Source organism: Vombatus ursinus, unplaced genomic scaffold, assembly GCF_900497805.2.
Source record: "Vombatus ursinus unplaced genomic scaffold, bare-nosed wombat genome assembly UNPS02010769.1, whole genome shotgun sequence".
Classification (NCBI taxonomy): domain Eukaryota; kingdom Metazoa; phylum Chordata; class Mammalia; order Diprotodontia; family Vombatidae; genus Vombatus; species Vombatus ursinus.
Genome location: NW_020950547.1, coordinates 4,265,138 through 4,283,102, shown reverse-complemented (window position 1 = coordinate 4,283,102; position 17,965 = coordinate 4,265,138). Strand labels below are relative to the sequence as shown.

General features: G+C 40.8%; 1 protein-coding gene across 1 annotated transcript; it reads left to right on the top strand.

The window, feature by feature from the left end:
- The first annotated feature begins 4,584 nt into the window (after nt 1-4,584).
- Nucleotides 4,585-12,977, top strand: LOC114037966 (receptor tyrosine-protein kinase erbB-3-like). Its single transcript, XM_027854993.1, has 13 exons — nt 4,585-4,603; nt 6,179-6,316; nt 6,903-7,091; nt 7,964-8,089; nt 9,821-9,886; nt 10,093-10,211; nt 10,365-10,506; nt 11,057-11,170; nt 11,289-11,409; nt 11,787-11,860; nt 12,042-12,132; nt 12,351-12,556; nt 12,754-12,977. The coding sequence occupies exons 1-13, from the start codon at nt 4,585-4,587 to the stop codon at nt 12,960-12,962; spliced, it is 1,614 nt and encodes a 537-aa protein (XP_027710794.1). The 3' UTR covers nt 12,963-12,977.
- Nucleotides 12,978-17,965: the final 4,988 nt, after the last annotated feature.

Genomic DNA, 17,965 nt, shown 5'->3' with positions numbered 1-17,965 from the left:
GTTCCCTAATGTCTCCATTAGACATCAAAAAACATGTTTCAAAATCAAAAGGCTGGAAAAAAATAGAAAGAAATGTGAAGTATCTCATAGCAAAAACAACTGACCCGGAAAACTGATTGATGGGAGATAATTTAAGAGTCACTGGACTACCTGAAAGCCATGACCCCAAAAATAGCCTATACATCACATTTCAAAAAACAAAAAACAAAGCAAAAGAAAACTGGCCAAATTTCTTAGCACCAGATTGCAAAGAATCTACTGGTCATCATGTGAAAGAAAATCCCAAATGAAAACTCCCAAGAATGTTATAGCCAAAATCCAGACTTCCTAACTCAAATAAAAAATGCTGCAAATAGCCAAGAAGAATTTGAGTACTGTGGAGCCACTATCAGGATCACACATGATTTAGCAGCCTTCACATAAAGGAACAGAGAGCTTGGAATGATATTCTAGAAGGCCAAAGATTTAGGTTTATAGCCGAGAATAACTTAACCATCAAAACTGAGTATAATCGTATAGGGGGGGAAATGAACTTGAATGAAAACAAGGACTTCTGAGCAATTCTGATGAAAATAATAAGTTTAACATACACAAGAGTCAAAAGAAGCATACAAAGGAAAACCAAGTAAGTCATCATAAGGGCCTAAACAAGGTTAAGCTGTTTACATTCTTATATGGGGAAATGATACATGTTTCCCCTCAGAACTATCATCATCAGGGAGTATAGAGAGAGTTCGAAAGAGAGCCTGGGAGTGATTCCATAATGTTTTGATGATTTCAAAAGAAGAATAGTGGGTAAAAGAAATACACTAGGTGGGTGGGGGGAGGTGGGAAAAATTCTTTTAAATAAATGGGATGCACCAGTAGAGGTTTCTATAACTAGGAGGAGGAAGAAGTAGGGGGTGGGGTGGGAAACACACGAACTTTAATCTCCACTAAACTGGTCAAAGGGGAGAAGAATACACATACACAGTTGAGTGCAGAAATACATTTCACCCAACAGGGAAACAGAAGGGAAAGGTAGGTAGGGAAAAAGAGGAAGAGTAAACTAAGAAAAGAATTAGTCATAAGTAAAACAAATATTTGAAGAGGAGCTAGAAAACAAAGAGAAGAAAAAGTTTAAAAGAACAGGATGGAGGGAAATACAAAATTAGTAATCATAACTGTGAATGTGAATGGTATGAACTCAACTATAAAATGAAAGAAGATAAAATGGATTAGAAACTAGAATCCAACTATATGTTATTTAAAAGAAACATACTTGAAACAGAAAGATATATACATTTGCTGAACAGTACTACAGACAATATTAATACTAAACACAGGTGCATATGAATTCTTATAGGAAAAGTTGAATGAGTTACAGGGAGAATTAGACACTAAAATTCTAATAGTGAGGGCCTTCAATTTTCCCTTATCAGAACTAGATAAATCTAATTTAAAAAAAAAAAGAAATTAAGAACCTGAATAGAATTTTAGAAAAGTTAGATATGATAAGACTTCTGGACTATTGAATTGGAATTGAAGTATTAAATGGGATAGAAAGGTGTATATTTATGCTCATCTGTACATGAGCACCTTTACAAAAATTGATCAAGGCATAAACATTTCACAAATAAATGCAAAACAATCAAAAGGTTAAATGCATCATTTTTAGATCGTAATGCAATAAAAACTATATTTGATAAAGGGCCTTTGAAAAAAAATTAAAAATTAATTGTAAATTAAATATCTTAGTCCTAAAGAATGAGTAGGTCAAACAACAAAGTATACATATAATCAATAATTTCATTAAAGATAATGACAACAATGAGACAACATACCAAAAATATTAAGATCCAGCCAAAGCAGTGCTAAAGAGAAAAATTATATCTCTAAACACTTTAATCAATAAAAGGGAGAAAGAGCACATCAAAGAATTGGACATACAGCCAAAAAACTAGGAACCCATCAAATTAAAAATGACCAATTAAATACCAAAATATAAATCCTGAAAATCAAAGGAGAATAACAAAATTAAAAACAAAAAACCCACATAAAACTAGAAGTTTGTTTTATGGGGAAAAAACCTGATAAAATTGATAAGCTAACTTGATTTATTTTTTTAAAGGAGAAAACCAAATTACAAATATCAAAAATTAAAAAGGTGAATTTACAACCAATGAAGAAAGAATAAATTATTAGGAACTTTTTGCCCCAGAATATGCCAATAAAACTGATAATCTAAGTGAGATGAATCATTATTTACAGAAATATAAATTTCCATTAACAGAACAAGAAATAAAGTATTTACTCTATATTAGAAAAGGAAATTAAACAATCCACAAATGAACTCGGAAAAAAAAAAACTAGGACCAAGTTGGTCCTACAAATGGATCCAGAAATGGATTTGCAAGTGAATTGTACCAGTAATTTAAAGAACAATTAATTCTAATACTAAATAAACTATTTGAAAAAACAAAGAGGAAAAGAGAGAGTTCTACCAAATTCCTTTGGTAACACAAATATGGTCTTGATACCCAAACGAGGGAGAGTCAAAACAGAGAAAGAAAACTACAGACCAATATCCCTGACAAATATTGATGCAAAATTTTTAAATGAAATATTAACATGGAGACTACAGCTACATATCACAAAGATGACCAGGTTAGATTTGTATCAGGATTGCAGGGCTGGTTCAAAATTAGGAAAACTATAAACATAATTGTCAATATTAATAACAAAAATCACATGATTATATTAATAGATGCAGCAAAAGTTTTGGACAAGATACAACACTCATTCCTGTTTAAGAAAAAAACAACACTAGAAATCATAAGAATAAGAGAGTTTTCCTGAAAAGGAATAGTATTATTTATCTACAGTTAAGAGCCAGCATTATCTATAATAAGGATAAATTAAGGTCTTTCTAAAAAGATTGATGGTAAAGTAAGGATGTCCATTATTACTATTACTATTAAATATAGTGCTAGGAATACTACGTATGATAATAAACCAAGAAAAAGAAATGGAAGGAATAAACAAGAAAGAAGAAGCAAAAATATCATTTTTGCAAATGATATGATGATTTACTTTGAGAACCCCAGTGAATTAACTAAAAATGCACAACAACAATGAACAACTTTAGCCAAGATAAAGGATATAAGATAAATGCACAGAAATCACCAGCACGTCTGTATATTACCAACAAACCCAGAAGGAAAAGTTAGAGAAAATTCATTTAAAATAACTACAGATAGTATAAAATACTTGGGATTCTACCTGCTAATAGATGAACAGGAACTATATGAACACAATTACAAAACATTTTTACACATATAAAAACAGATATAATAATACAATTATCCAAAGGATTCATGATGAAAAAAAGAGATATACACTTTCAGAGAGAGAGCTGATGAATTCTGAGTACAAATTGAAGTATAATTTTCTCACTTTATTTTTCTTGCTTTAAAAAAAATGAAAGAAAAAATTTTAAAAGAAAAATATTTTTAAAAATTAAAAAACCATGCCTAATATGAAAATATGTTTTGTATATTTCACATGTATAATTGATATTATATTGTTTGCCATCTGAGTGGGAAGGGGAGGAGGTAGGAGGGAGGTGGAGAATTTGTAACTCAAAATTTAAAAAGAAGAATGTTAAAAATAAATAATAAACTGAAATTTTAAAAAGGCAGATCTAAATAATTGGAGAAATATTCATTGCTTTGGGTAGGCTGAGACAACATAACAAAAACGACAATACTACTTAAGTTATTTATTCAGTATCATACCAGTCAAAATACAAAGGACTACTTTATAAAGCTAGGAAAAAATAACAAAATTTATCTGGAGAAACAAAGGGTAAATAGCATCAAAAGAGTTAATGAAAAAAAGTAGGAAGGAAGGAGGCTTACTAGTATCAGATTTTAAACTACTCAAAGCTGTGACCATCAAAACAAGTTGTAACTGGGTAAGAAATAGAGAGATGGATCCCAGTTATTGGGTCAAGAATTCACTATTCAACAAAAACTTTTGGGGAAAGTGGAAATTGATATGGCATAAACTAGATAAAGACCAGCATCTCATAGCATATACCAAGATAAGTTTCAAATGGTTACATGCCTTAGATATAAATAGTGACATCATAAATAAATTAGAGGAGCATAGAAGAAATTACTAGTCAGATCTATGGAAAAGGGAAGAGTTCACGATTGAACAAGAGATAGAGAGGTTCACAGAAAGTAAAATGGACAGTTTTGAGTATATAAAATTTAAATGCTTTTGCACAAACAAAAACAATGTAGTTAAAATTAGAAGAAAAGCAGAAAACTGGGGAAAATCTTTGCATCAAGTTTCTCTGATAAAGATCTCATTTCTCAAATATATAGGGAACTAAGCCAAATTTATAAGAATAAGAGTCATTTCTGAATTGACAAATGGTCAAGGTATATGAATAGACAGTTTTCAGAGGAAATCCAAGCTATTAATATACATATTAAAAATATTCTTAATCATTGATAGAGGAATGCAAATCAAAAACAACCCTGAGATACCACCTAATACCCATCAGACTGGCAAATCTGAAAAGGAAAATTGCAAATGCAATGTAGGAAAACAGGTATGTTATTGTATCGTTGGCAGAACTGTGAATTGATCTAGCACTCTAGCTATTCTAGAAAGCAATTTGAAACTCCTTTAACCTAATGATATGACTTCTAGTTTTACCTCAGATCAAAGAAAGAGGCATAGGATTAATATGTATAAAACTATTTATAACAGCTCTTTTCATGGTGGCAAAGAACTGTAAAACCTAAGAGCTGCCCATCAGTTGGGAAATGACTGAACAATTTATGGCACATGAATGTGACAGAATACTATTGTGCTATAAGAAATTACAAAGAGGGGTGGTTTCAGAGAAACTTGGAAATATTTGCATGAAATGAGCCAAAGTGAATTAAGCAAAACTAGTAGAATAATTTATATGATAATATGGTAAAGAGAAACATTGAAAGACTTAGGAACTCTAATCAACAAAATGACTAACCACGATTCCAGAAGACTCATGATGAAACATAATACTCACCTCCAAATAAGAGAGGTGATGGACTTAGAGTGCAGGTATATATGAATACATATACACGTATACACACACATGCATGCACACATACATGTATACATGTATGCACATATACATGTGCACATACATATACATATATGACATGGCTAATGTTTGAATTTGTTTTACTTGATCATACATGTTTGTAACAGGTTTTGTTTTTCTTACTTTCTCAATGGGGGAAGAGGGGAAGGTAGAAGGGAAAGAATTTGGAGCTGAAAATTAAATTTGATTTTTAAAAAAAATGATATTACGTGGAAATTTCCTTCCTGTTACCCACCCTAGTCTTTTTTTTGCCCCGATGAAAACCAAGGAGAAATGATGGGGGAGAGATACCAAATACCAAGATTTGGGGTGGAGGAATAGAGTGCATTGAGGATGGAGTCAATATTGGATAACATATGGGAGAGATTGGAAGGAGGAACTGAAGTATGGGAGAGGTTTATGGGGGTCTTGCATTTATCTTCTACCAGCTGAAAAGACAAAGCTGCTAAAGACCATTCTCTTTTCCCTCCAGTGAGGTCACTCTCTGAGTCTAAGGCTTGAAGGGAGAGCAAGAGGAGGCTGGGGGAGGGAAGGGCTGCCCTTTTCTAGGACAAAATCAACTCACGGTGGATTGGGCTATGGCAGTGGGTATTATTCCCACCCCTCTGTCCCACCCTTTCTCATCCTAGTGGACACAATATGAGCTGTGTGTCTGCCCCAAAGGGACCTTTATTTCAAGGGCAGAAGAGAGTTATTGCTCTGTGCTTCCTTCTCCCTCTACTAGGGGACAACCAGCCACCTGAAGAAAAAACAAACAAACTCTGAAATAATAGTTTAGACTTGGTTAATCTCTTAGTCTTCATGCCTGTGATAAGATGTCCCCATGTCTATTTCCTTCCACTCCAGGAATTCTGAATATAAGGGCGCGGAATATCTATGCCTTATCCTGCCCCATCTCTTCCTCTTACCCAAACTATCTGACATTCAACTCCCACTAGAATCCCGTCCCTATCGAGAAGAACAGCCCGGTACTGTGGTGGTATTGTAAGGGGACTCCCAAATCCTCAGATCTTCTTATTCCTCTCTCAACAGCATGTCCAGGACTGTGTGTTAACGGTGATCTGGAAAGCCAGTACAAGACCCTGAATGAGCATTCTGGGTGGTGTGAGGTGGTGATGGGAAACCTAGAAATTGTGCTTACAGATCACAACTCTGACCTCTCATTCCTGCGGGTTCCTTTTCTTTCATTACCTCCACTCTCTACTTGAGATATACCCTTGACCTCTTTTCCCTGGCAGCAGGGAACATTATTCCCAACTTTTTCCTGGTTCCCCTTTTTTCTCCCTGTGGAAAAACCCCGTTCTCTCTTAGGACCTGTCCTCTACCTTCCCTCCCTGATAAAGAACTGTGTATATAAAGAGGACAAGAATTGGCAGGAGGGGGGAAAGGGGAAGGAGGAGGGAGCCCTTTGTAGATTATCTTGTTGAGAAACAGAGTTCCCAAGAGCAAAGTATTAGGAGGAGGGATCCCTTTAGATCAAGAAGCTCAGGAGAAGAAGGCATTGAGGACCAGAATAATCATGTCTCATCTGGTTCTTAGCATCCTGATTCCCAGAGGTAAAGAGTCTGAAAATGATCTCTAAATTCCAGCTTCCTGCTCCAGAACAGAGAATCTGGAAGACCTGGAATATCCTCTTTCTTCCCCATCCAAAGCTTCCTTATCTTGTTTCTGTGATTAGAGGAAAGGAGCACAAGATTGTGTTTCAGGTTGATATATGTAGTCACTCCTTCTCACTGATGCTCCTGTGTCCCAACATGGTGGATCCGGGAGGTGACAGGATATGTCCTAATCACCATGAATGAGTTCTCTACTCTGCCACTCCCCAACCTTCACCTGGTAAGAGGAGCCCAGGTCCATGATGGGAAGTTTACCATCTTTGTCGTGCTCAACTATAACACCAACTCCAACCATGCCCTACGCCAGCTCCACCTCAATCAGCTGACAGGTAACTGCTAACTAGTCCACTGACTATGTCTACACAGTACTCTGACCTCTATGACCAACACACTGACCTTTCCAGTTGACAACTGGTCAGTCACTGACAGCTGCCCATTCATCTCATCAACCCTCTTCCCATCCTTGCTCATCCTTCCCATTCTTTCACCTATTCTTTCTTCTACTCTTAATAGCTCAGATAACCATATATAACTACCAAACTGACTACCACAAGCCCTTGACACAAGGTCCGTAGGGAGGAACAAAGGCCTTATTTATGCCTCTGCAGGGGTTGAGGGGAGTCATAGCTAAGATCTGGTCTTGAGCCTTGACCTCTGCCTATGCCTTTGCATTTGGGGTTGTTGTACAATGTCTACCCTGACTTTCTTCTACCAGCTCCCTGACCTCCCCACACCCAAACTACAGTCCCAATTTCTTGTATTTGTCCCCCTAGGGAAAAGCACGCTGGTTAAATATCATTTGGTTCACATTTCTCCTGCCCTCAGCCTCTCCCTCCTACTTCCATGCTCCAGTCAGTTGAAAAATAAATAGGGAAGCCTGGAGTTGGAGAAGTGGGGAAAGCTGAATCAGCTGAATCTTCCAGCCTCCCCATTGCTCCGCCTGTCTTCTACTGGCTAAACCAGATCTAGGACAGGTGTCTGGGGAACCAAGAGATGCTTCAGCCTCATTCCCTATCCCCTATCCCCAAACAGAGCTTCTTTGGAATTTGGGCCTCTTCTACCCAAACCCATCTACCTTGCACCCTTGTATCCTTTCAAATATAATCTCAAAGCAAGGATAGACATGTGTGGAAGACCTGTGGTAAGCAACTCAATTTGGTCCTGGAGATTTCAATTCTACCCTACCAATCTTTCCCTCCAGAGATCCTGGCTGGGGGTGTTTACATTGAAAGGAATGATAAACTTTGTCACATGGGCACAATTGACTGGAGAGACATCATCAGGGACCAACAGGATGAGATTGTGGTGAAGAACAATGGCAAAAACTGTGAGTCACTTCCCCACATTCCCATTAAGTCCTCCCTCCAAAGGAGATTCCCCTCCATTAAATCTTCATCCTCAGTGCCCTAACCCTAGGTCCATGACACTGAACAAGTTCATCCCTCATGATATTCCACAGGCCCCAGGATGGACCCACATATCCTACAAGTGGATAAATTTCCAGGATGAAATACTTCAATATTGCTATTCCTTCCCCTCAGGAAAGTCCCAAAAAGTATCCTTCAGGTTCCCTGGTAGTTTTGTCCACCCAGATCCCATAACCCCAGCACATTCATCTGGGCCCTTGTAGACTCTTTTTAAAAACTAATATTTTATTTTTTCTTCTCAATTACATGTAAAAACAAGTTTTAATTTTTTTTTTAATTTTGAGTTCCAAATTCTCTTCCTCCCTTCCCTCCTCCTTCTCTGAGATGGTAAGCAATTTGATATAAGTTATACATGTGCAATCATGCTAAACATATTTCCCTATCAGTCATATTTTAAAGAGAACACGGACACCCCCAAAAAAACCTACCATGAAAAAAATCAAATGAAAAATAATATGCTTCAATGTGCATTCAGACTCTATCAGTTCTTTCTCTGGAAGTGGGTAACATTTTTCATAATGAGTCCTTTGGAATTGTCTTGGATCGTTGTGTTGCTGAGATTAGCTAAGTTATTCACAGGTGATCATCATACAATATTGCTGTTACTATGTACAATGTTCTCCTGGTTCTGCTCACTTTACTTTGTATCAGTTCATATAAATCTTTCCAGATTTTTCTGAAATTAACCTGCTTGTCATTTCTTATAGCACAATAGTATCCAATTACAATCATACACCAAAACTCGTTCAGCCATTCCTCAATTGATGGACAGTCCCTCAATTTCCAATTCTTTGCCACCACAAAAAGAGCTGAGATAAATATTTTTGTACTGATAGGCCCTTTTCCCTTTTTTCCTTTCTCTTTGGGATATAAACCTCTTAGTGGTATTGCTAGGTCAAAGGGTGCACATAGTTTTACAGCCATTTGGGCATAGTTCCAAATTGTTCTCCAGAATGGTTGGATTAGTTCACAATTTTACCGATAGTTCAGGAGTATCACAATCCTACATCCCCTCCAACATTTATCATTTTCCTTTTTTGTTATATTAGTGAATCTGATAGGTATTGAGGTATTACCTCAGAGTAGGTTTAATTTACATTTCTCTAATCTATAGTGACTTAGAGCATTTCTCATATAACTATAGATAGCTTTGATTACTTCATCTGAAAACTACCTGTTCATATCCTTTGATCATTTATCAATTGGGGAATGACCTGTATTTTTATAAATTTGATTCAGTTCTGTATATATTTGAGAAATGAGACCTTTATCACATGCTGTAGAAAAACTTTTCCCAGCTGTCCTTGCAGAAACTTTAAAGTCTCATTCAGCCCAGGACACATCAAATAAGCATGCCCATCACCTCAACCAAGCTCCTTCCTACTGGGTAGTCCTCTACCCTCACCTCTAATCTCTTATTCTGTTGGCCTCGCTTCCTGCTCATTGTATCCTCACACCGAGTCTGACTGAGTATTTGAAGGAGCTGTTAAGGACAGAGGGTATAGAGTTGGGACCAGGAGGGAGACAGGGTGACTGTCCTTCCTAACTCTCTCACTTTGGAGGGTACCACAGCACAAGAAATGGGCAGAGATACTGATGGTTTCCTTGTCTCTGCCTCTTTCCTCAACCAGGTGCCCTTTGCCATGAGTCCTGTGGGGGGAAATGCTGGGGTCCTGGACCAGGAGACTGCCAAACACGTGTGTACCTTTCTTAAACCCTGAGACTTCAGTTTCTTAAATCTTCCCCTATGGCTTGAGCTAGCTAGTATGAAGACTTTAGTGTGAGTTCAGCTAGCCAGGAGTTGGGGGAAGGGTAATGAATAGGCAAGGGGGTGGGGAGGATAGTGAATAGGGGATAGGTAGATCTTGGTGGTCATGCCTTCTACCATTCTTTCCCTAAACAGTGACAAAGACAATCTGTGCTCCCCAATGCAACAGCCACTGCTTTGGGCCCAATCCCAACCAGTGCTGCCATGATGAGTGTGCAGGTGGCTGTGGAGGTCCCCGAGAGACAGACTGCTTTGTATGTACTGGGGTGATGGGAAGGGCCCTTTTTAGTATGCCCTGGCCTGGCATACCAAGTGTTGGAGAGTATGGGGGGGGAGGCCTGGCGGCTGGGGGAATGTATGAGTAGACAACAAGTACTCCTCCACCCTGACTCCCCCCTGTTGCCTAGGCATGCCGACACTTCAATGATAGTGGAGCCTGTGTGTCTCTGTGCCCACTGCCTCTTGTCTACAACAAACTCACCTTCCAACTAGAGCCCAATCCTCACACCAAGTACCAGTATGGAGGGGTCTGTGTGGCCAGCTGTCCCCGTAAGTGGCTGCAAGAGGTAGAGAAAGGAAACCTGGGCAGAGATTGGTGGAGTAGGAATAGGGAAAGTCACTCTCTGGGTTTCTGGATGTGTGTCCATGGGGATGGTGACAAGTTGATTAGAGAGGAAGGTTAAAAAAGGGAGACACATGTTTGATGACTCCTCTATGAGGGACTCTTGGGGAGGAGATGAAGGGACTTTTGCCAAGGACATGAGATAAAGGGGGCTGCAAGAACCTCCACTGCAGGCAATCAGGACACCTGAAGGTGCAGGAGGGGCAAGCATTCCCTCTGTCCCCAGTGTATTACAGAGGGGAAAGAACTCTGGGTTGGGAGTCAGAGGACCTTATTTTGAATCCTGGCTCTGCCAGTCACAACCTATGGCCTTCTTAAGTCACTTCAACTCTTTGCCTGGAGTTCCTTTATCTGTCAAATGTAGGGAGTAGAGGACATGCCCTCCTAAGTCCTGTTCAGCTTTAAATCCTAGGAAGGTCTGACAGAGGGTGGGATTTGCCTTTTCTCATTTTCTTCCCATCTTCTTCCCTTGCACAGATAACTTTGTGATAGATCACACATCCTGTGTCAGGGCCTGTCCTGGGGACAAGATGGAGGTAGAAAAGAATGGGATGAAGATGTGTGAGCCCTGTGGAGGGCTGTGTCCAAAAGGTGAGTCAGTCATGGCGGTAAGGAAGAAAGTTTAATTTCCCCAAGTCTCCTCTTAGTGCCTCCCATCAAATCCCTCTGAATTTCCTTTGACTCCTTCCCATCCCATTTATGTTTGCAGCCTGTGAGGGGACAGGCTCAGGTAGCCGATTTCAGACTGTGGACTCTAGCAACATCGATGGGTTTGTGAACTGTACCAAGATCTTGGGAAATCTGGACTTCCTTATCACTGGCCTCAAAGGGTTAGACTCTCTTCTTCTTGAAGCCCCTCTTGGGTTCTTCCACACTTTTACCCACCTCCTCACCCCAACTCTTACAAAAGAAATGATTGTGTGACATCAGTAATGCCATCTCCTCTCTAATATCCCTAATAGATGCTTATCTCCCCTGGGCTCAAACACTTCCTTGTGCTTTTTTGTTGGGGGGGGCAGCTTATTCCAATGCTGGATTGTTGGAAAATTGTTGGAAAGCTCTTATGTTAACTCGTATTTAATCCCTATAATTTTCACCCATTTCAGCCTAGTTCTGGTCCTTAGAATAAATTGTGATCTAATCCCTTGTTTCAGCTCATCTTAAAAAATTTGGAGAAAACTCTCATGTTTTTCCTCATCTTCCCCAGAGACCCCTGGCACAACATACCTGCCCTGGATCCTGAGAAACTCAATGTCTTCCAGACAGTTCGGGAGATTACAGGTAAGTGGGGTCAGGGAAGAAGGGATGTGTCTCCAGGGAAACAAGCAGACTAGGAACACTGGCAGGGGACCCCAGGGAGGAGCAACTGTATCCCAGCTACTTGGGGAGAGACACAAGCAAGTGAGCAGGTGCAGAGGGGAAAGAAGGCAGACTCCATTAGGAAAGTTCCCTTCCTCTGCAGGTTACCTGAACATCCAGTCGTGGCCCCCCCACATGCACAACTTTAGTGTCTTCTCCAACCTGACAACCATAGGTGGCCGAAGTCTCTACAAGTAAGTCTGTTTGGAAGCCAGCATTGTTTGACACAGGACCTATTCTTGGGGGGCACCTTTTGGCATCAGGCCTACCCACAGTGCCTTCTGAGAACTAAGTAGGAGGAATTGGGGGTCATCGGGCAAAAAGAAACAGTTCCCACTCAGTTGTCATGGCCCCCTGGTCCTAAGCTTTTTCTCTGGGGCCTCCTTCCTTATATTGCCATTGCCATCCCCAGTCGAGGTTTCTCCCTGCTGATTATGAAAAACGTGAATGTGACATCGCTGGGCCTTCAGTCCCTGAAAGAAGTCAGTGCTGGGCGTATTTATATCAGTGCCAACAAGCAGCTCTGCTACCACCACTCTCTGAACTGGACCAGGCTGCTTCGGGGACCAAAGGAAGGGAGGCTGGATATCAAGCACAATCGCCCCAAAAAGGACTGTGGTAAGTAAGGGAGAAGTGAAGGCCTGAGGGGGGCAGGCAGTGGTGATATGGAAGTTCCAAGGGGATGGGGAGGTGAATGGGAGAACAGATTCTGAACTGGAGATTGTGGGACCCAAAGCCAAGCACAGTGGTTAGGATTTGGTGGGCAGACTGAGTTGGGCTCTTCTGACCCACTTCTCCTCCTTCTTCTTCTCCAGTGGCAGAGGGTCGAGTGTGTGACCTGCAGTGCTCATCTGGGGGTTGCTGGAAACCTGGTCCTGGCCAGTGCTTATCCTGTCGAAACTACAGTCGAGGGGGCGTCTGTGTGACCCAATGCAACTTCCTTAATGGGTACTGTAGGAAGCTACAATTTATGTACAGAAGCTGCATTCTCAGGTTAAGCCTTGTTTCCTTTGCCCTGCAGTAAGACCCATGTGGCTGTGGGCCTAGCTGTGGTAGCAGGGCTGATAGTGATCACCTTGGTCTTGCTACTTACCTTGCTCTACTTTCGAGGGTAGAAGATCCAGAATAAGAGAGCAATGAGGTGCTACTTGGAGCGGGGTGAGGTGAATACTCCTTCCTGGACTTAAAGGACCCCAACAGTTCCCAATGGAGACCTCCTATCCACCATACTGTTAAGACATTCTTAGTCAGTTCTTTATCCCCTCCCTTCAAGGAAATACTGTGGTACAATGGTAAGAAAACTTAAACTGGCTTATAGTACTAGTTGTGTGACCTTGAGCAAAGCCTCAGTTTCCTCGTCTGTAAAACAGGGATAAGATCTGCCCTACCTCACACAATTGTTATAAGGATACAATGGAATGATATATGTAAGAGTACCTTGTAAAATGATATATGAGAAAATCATCTAAATAGACTTCTTTCCTTTCTCTCCCTCCCCCTCCCCACAACACACACACACACACACACACACACACACACACACACACACACACAGGAAAATTTCCCTCTAAATTCTTATTAACACCTTCTCATGATCCCTGACACCATGGAAATGATACTTTCTCTGCTAGAGCCCTTACTACATAACCTCCAATCCTAGAAGCTTTCAGTATTTCCTGTCTCCCAACATGTTTATGATGTTTCTGAAAAAGGGTAACTATTTTTTCTTCCTTTCACCACTGTGGGCTTTACTTCCCTGTCCACTCATTACTGTCCCTCTAGAACATGGCTAGGGGTGATGAGAAAAGATTCAGCCCAGGAAGAGATTTTCCTGACTGCTCCCCTCTGTCACCTACAGAGCCTGGAGCCTCTGGACCCTGGTGAAAAGGCCAACAAGGTCTTGGCCCGAATTTTCAAGGAGACAGAACTGAGGAAACTCAAAGTGCTTGGCTCTGGTGTCTTTGGAACTGTGCACAAAGTGAGGGGAGCACAGGAATTCCTAAGGAGGGAATCAGAGGCACAGGGGTCAGAAAAGCAGGAGGCATCAATGGAAGGGGAAGAATATCAAGGGCTGGAGGAAAGGACATGATCTATGGGGCTGATGGCCTTAGGCTTATGTGGTACTCCCTGGGCCAAAACAAATTAAAAGCACTGAAATCCTGCTTCTGTCACTTAAGGCCTGTGTGACTTTGGCCAAGGCATTTGCCCTCTCTCTGGGCCTGTTTCCTCATCTGTAAAATGAGGGCTGTGTCCAAAAGGTGAATCATGGTAGTAAGGATAAAAGTTTTATTCCCCCAAGTTATGGTGGTGGTAATAAAAGTTTTATTCCCCCAAGTCTCCTCGTAGTGATTCCCATCAAATCCCTTCATTTATACCCTGACCTGACTTTACTTTTGAAGACTGTGAGACTCATTTTAGCTTTTTTTTTCTTCTTCCTAGCTTTCTTTTGACTCCTTTGCTTTAATTGCTAAATTTCTACTTAGCTTTCATCTTTTCATCAGCAATACTTGAAAGTCCTCTATTTTTTCAAAGGTCTATTATTTCCCAGTAGGATTATATTTAATGTTGAAGGGTAGATTATTTTCCATTGTAAGCCTTTATCTGCTGCCTCTTGCAATAAAGTATTCCTAGATTGTCCTTCTCTTAAAGTAGTAACTACCAGATCTTGCATGGTTCCTTGGTACTTGAACTGTAACTTTGTGTCTGTTTGTATTTTTTTTTTAAACCTGGAAGTTTTAGATTTTGGCTATACTTCTGGGAGTTTTGATTTTAAGATTTCTTTCTGTAGGTTAGCAGTGAATTCTTCCTATTTTTACTTTGCCCACTGGTTCTAATAAATGCGATTAATTTTCATTTACAACTTCTTGAAATATGGTATCCAAGGGGCTTTTTTGGTCATATTTTTCAGTGAGTCCGTTCAGTATTTTTAAACTGTTTCTCCTCAACATTTTTTGGTGGGTCAATTTTTTTTTTTTTTTGGTGAGGCAATCGGGGTTAAGTGACTTGCCAAAGGTCACACAGCTAGTAAGTGTCAAGTGTCTGAGGCCAGATTTGAACTCAGGTCTTCCTGACTCCAAGGTCAGAGCTTTATCCACTGTGCCACCTAGTTGCCCCCCAGGTCAATTGTTTTTGATGATATATATCTTATATTTTCTATTTTTCAACATTTTGATTTGTTTGAATACTGTTGTGAGAACTGGCCTATTGCTAGGCTCCAGCTAATAGAAATTACTCTATGTTTCGCCACTCACTGATCCAACTTTAAACCAGGAAACTCCAATATACCCAAGTACTGGTCTTAGCTTCACTGAGGCAAAGAATTTTGGCAAAGCCCTCCCGATCATAATGAGTTTAGTAAACTTCACCTAATTCAAGTGTTCAAGGTTAGCAAACTTGCCTAATCACAATGACCTCTTGATCAATAAGGAGTGTTGAACTCTAGGCCACCCACTGATTGACTTCCCCAAAGGCCCTCTTCCCACCTAGTCTCAGGGAATATATCCAGAAACAACAATTAGTCATAAGGGCAGAGATCTAGAGCTCTGGGCTCTCCATCCATTAGGGTGCACATCCCACCACATTCCCATGCCACCACCTCATGCTTATCCATGGAACTAAAAGGATGAGTAGCTGCACACTTCCATGCCTATGAATAATCAACTGCCTTCTCAGTACCTCACTCATGATCTCCTCACAAGCCATATCCACAGTGTGGAACTGTAGGATCTAAGAAGACAGTGAGGATCCCCAAGCACTGGAAAGATTCCTCATGGAAAGAGGAGGCAGGGCTCCTGGGAAGTGCTATGCGGGAGCTCATTAATCTAGGGAATTAGTTCCCCAGACCACACAGGAGTTTACTCGCTCACTGGGTTCAGTGCAAAATCAAAGGAAACATTTATTCTCATGCCTCCTGCTCTTAGGAAATAGTTGCCCTCACCTTCCCACTATGACAGACTTATACAGAAGGAGGAGAGACTAGTAATGACAAAGATTCATACTGAAGTGGGAGATACAAGAAGACAACTGAGGTATTAGAGTGAAAGAGTTAGATAACATAAGGCAGAGGTCTATGAAAAGAGATGGAGAACAGCTGAATGAATGATGACTCTGGGGTGGGGGTGGGGGTGGGGGGCAGCTACATTCCTTGATTACACTGGAGTTTACAGCATTGTCTGAGAGGACATCTCATCCTTTCAAACACATGAGGGAAGTGGTCCATTGGAGGACTTTTTGCCAGAAGTTACTGAAAGGGAACGCCTTCCCCCGACTTGACTCACTTCAAAGTGACTTAACTTACTTTCTGACTTGATTCACTTCAAAGACTTGACCTTAGATATGAGGCTAGGGGCCAGCTCCAGGGTCTCCTCCCCTATTAAAATTCAGTGGCCTGGATGAGAGATTCTCTTTGTGATGGGATTGCTTACAAAAGCATTCTTTTCATTTCTTCTCAGAGGAGGGGGGGGGGGGCCCAACAAAGACCAATTTGCTTTTACTTGTCTTGGAAAGAACACCTTCTCTGTCCTACCCTAACGCTACTTAAACAACCCTGCAATTTTTCCCCATTGGGTAAAAACCATGTCCAAGGCCCCCTTGCTCCTATGGCATTACAGCCCTCCATTACATAGATGACATTGTGCTGGTCGCTCAAATGGAAAAAGAAAAGTAGAAAGCACAGATTACAGGGATACTAACCCTGATAAGGGCACCTAGGAGGCACAGTGGATAGAGCACTGGGTCTGGAGTCAGGTCAGGAAGACCTGAGTTCAAATCTGACCTCAAACACTTACTAGTTGTGTGACCATGGTCAAGTCACTTAACCCTGTTTGCCTCAGTTTCCTCATCTGTAAAATGAGCTGGAGAAGGACATAGCAAGCCACTCCATTAAGTTTGCCAAGAAGACCCCAAATGAGGACACGATGTAAACAACTGAACAATAACAAAACCTGATAAAATTCAGGGAACCGTCAAGCAGGGGGCCCAGTGGGCCTGAGTTCAGTGGAATATATACCCTGGCCTGTAAAGGATGAACTGTTAGTCATGGCCTACCCTAGAAACAAAAAAAGACACCCAAGAATTGATAGGATTAGACAGCTAGAAAGGTAGATGGTCAGTGGATAGAGCACTGCGCCTGAAGTCAGGAAGACCTGAGTTTGATTCTGACTTCAGACACAAGCTGTGGGACCCTAGGTACATCACTTAACCTCTGCCTCAGTTTCCACAACTGTAAATTGAGGATAATAATAGTGCCTACCTAGCAATCTAGGATTATTGTGAGGATCAAATGAGGTTTTTATAAAGTGCTTAGTGCAGTACCTGGCACACGGTAGATACTTAATAAAGGCTTATTCCTTTCCCCTTTCCCACTATTTGGTTACTGGCAGTAGCATACTAAAGGACAGCTAGATAGCACAGTGGATAGTGTGCTGGGCCTGGAGTCAGAAACTCATCTTTCTGAGATCAAATCTGGCCTCAGACACTAGCTGTGTGACCCTAGACAAGTCACTTAACCCTGTTTGTCTCAGTTTCCTCATCTGTAAAATGAGCTGATAAACAAAATGGCAAAGCACTCCAGTATCTTTGCCAAGAAAAATCTCAAGTGTGGTAACAAAGGGTCAGGCATGAATGAAATGACTAAACAATAAAGGCCAATGAAACCTGTTCCAAGTCAATTGCCTCAGTGGTTTCCTGGATATATGCCCAAACTATGCATGGTAACCCAGTGATCCTTAGCTGCATGGGCAACTGGGAGAGGAATTCATCTAATCCAAATATATGCCCAATAAGTCAACAGAAGAAATGTGCTTGTGTCCCCATGGAAGAGAGCATGCCCAGGGGCACACAACACCACACTCTTAACAACTACACTTCACTGACTTGCCTCCCCAGAAGCAACTACAATATGTTCTTACAGCAATTGGCACTCATGTTGTATACGGAATAGTTGCTGCGATAGCATATCCCATTGCCAAACTCATTGCCTATGCCCTCGAGACTCACAATGGTTAAAGGTTTGGATAACCAGATTAC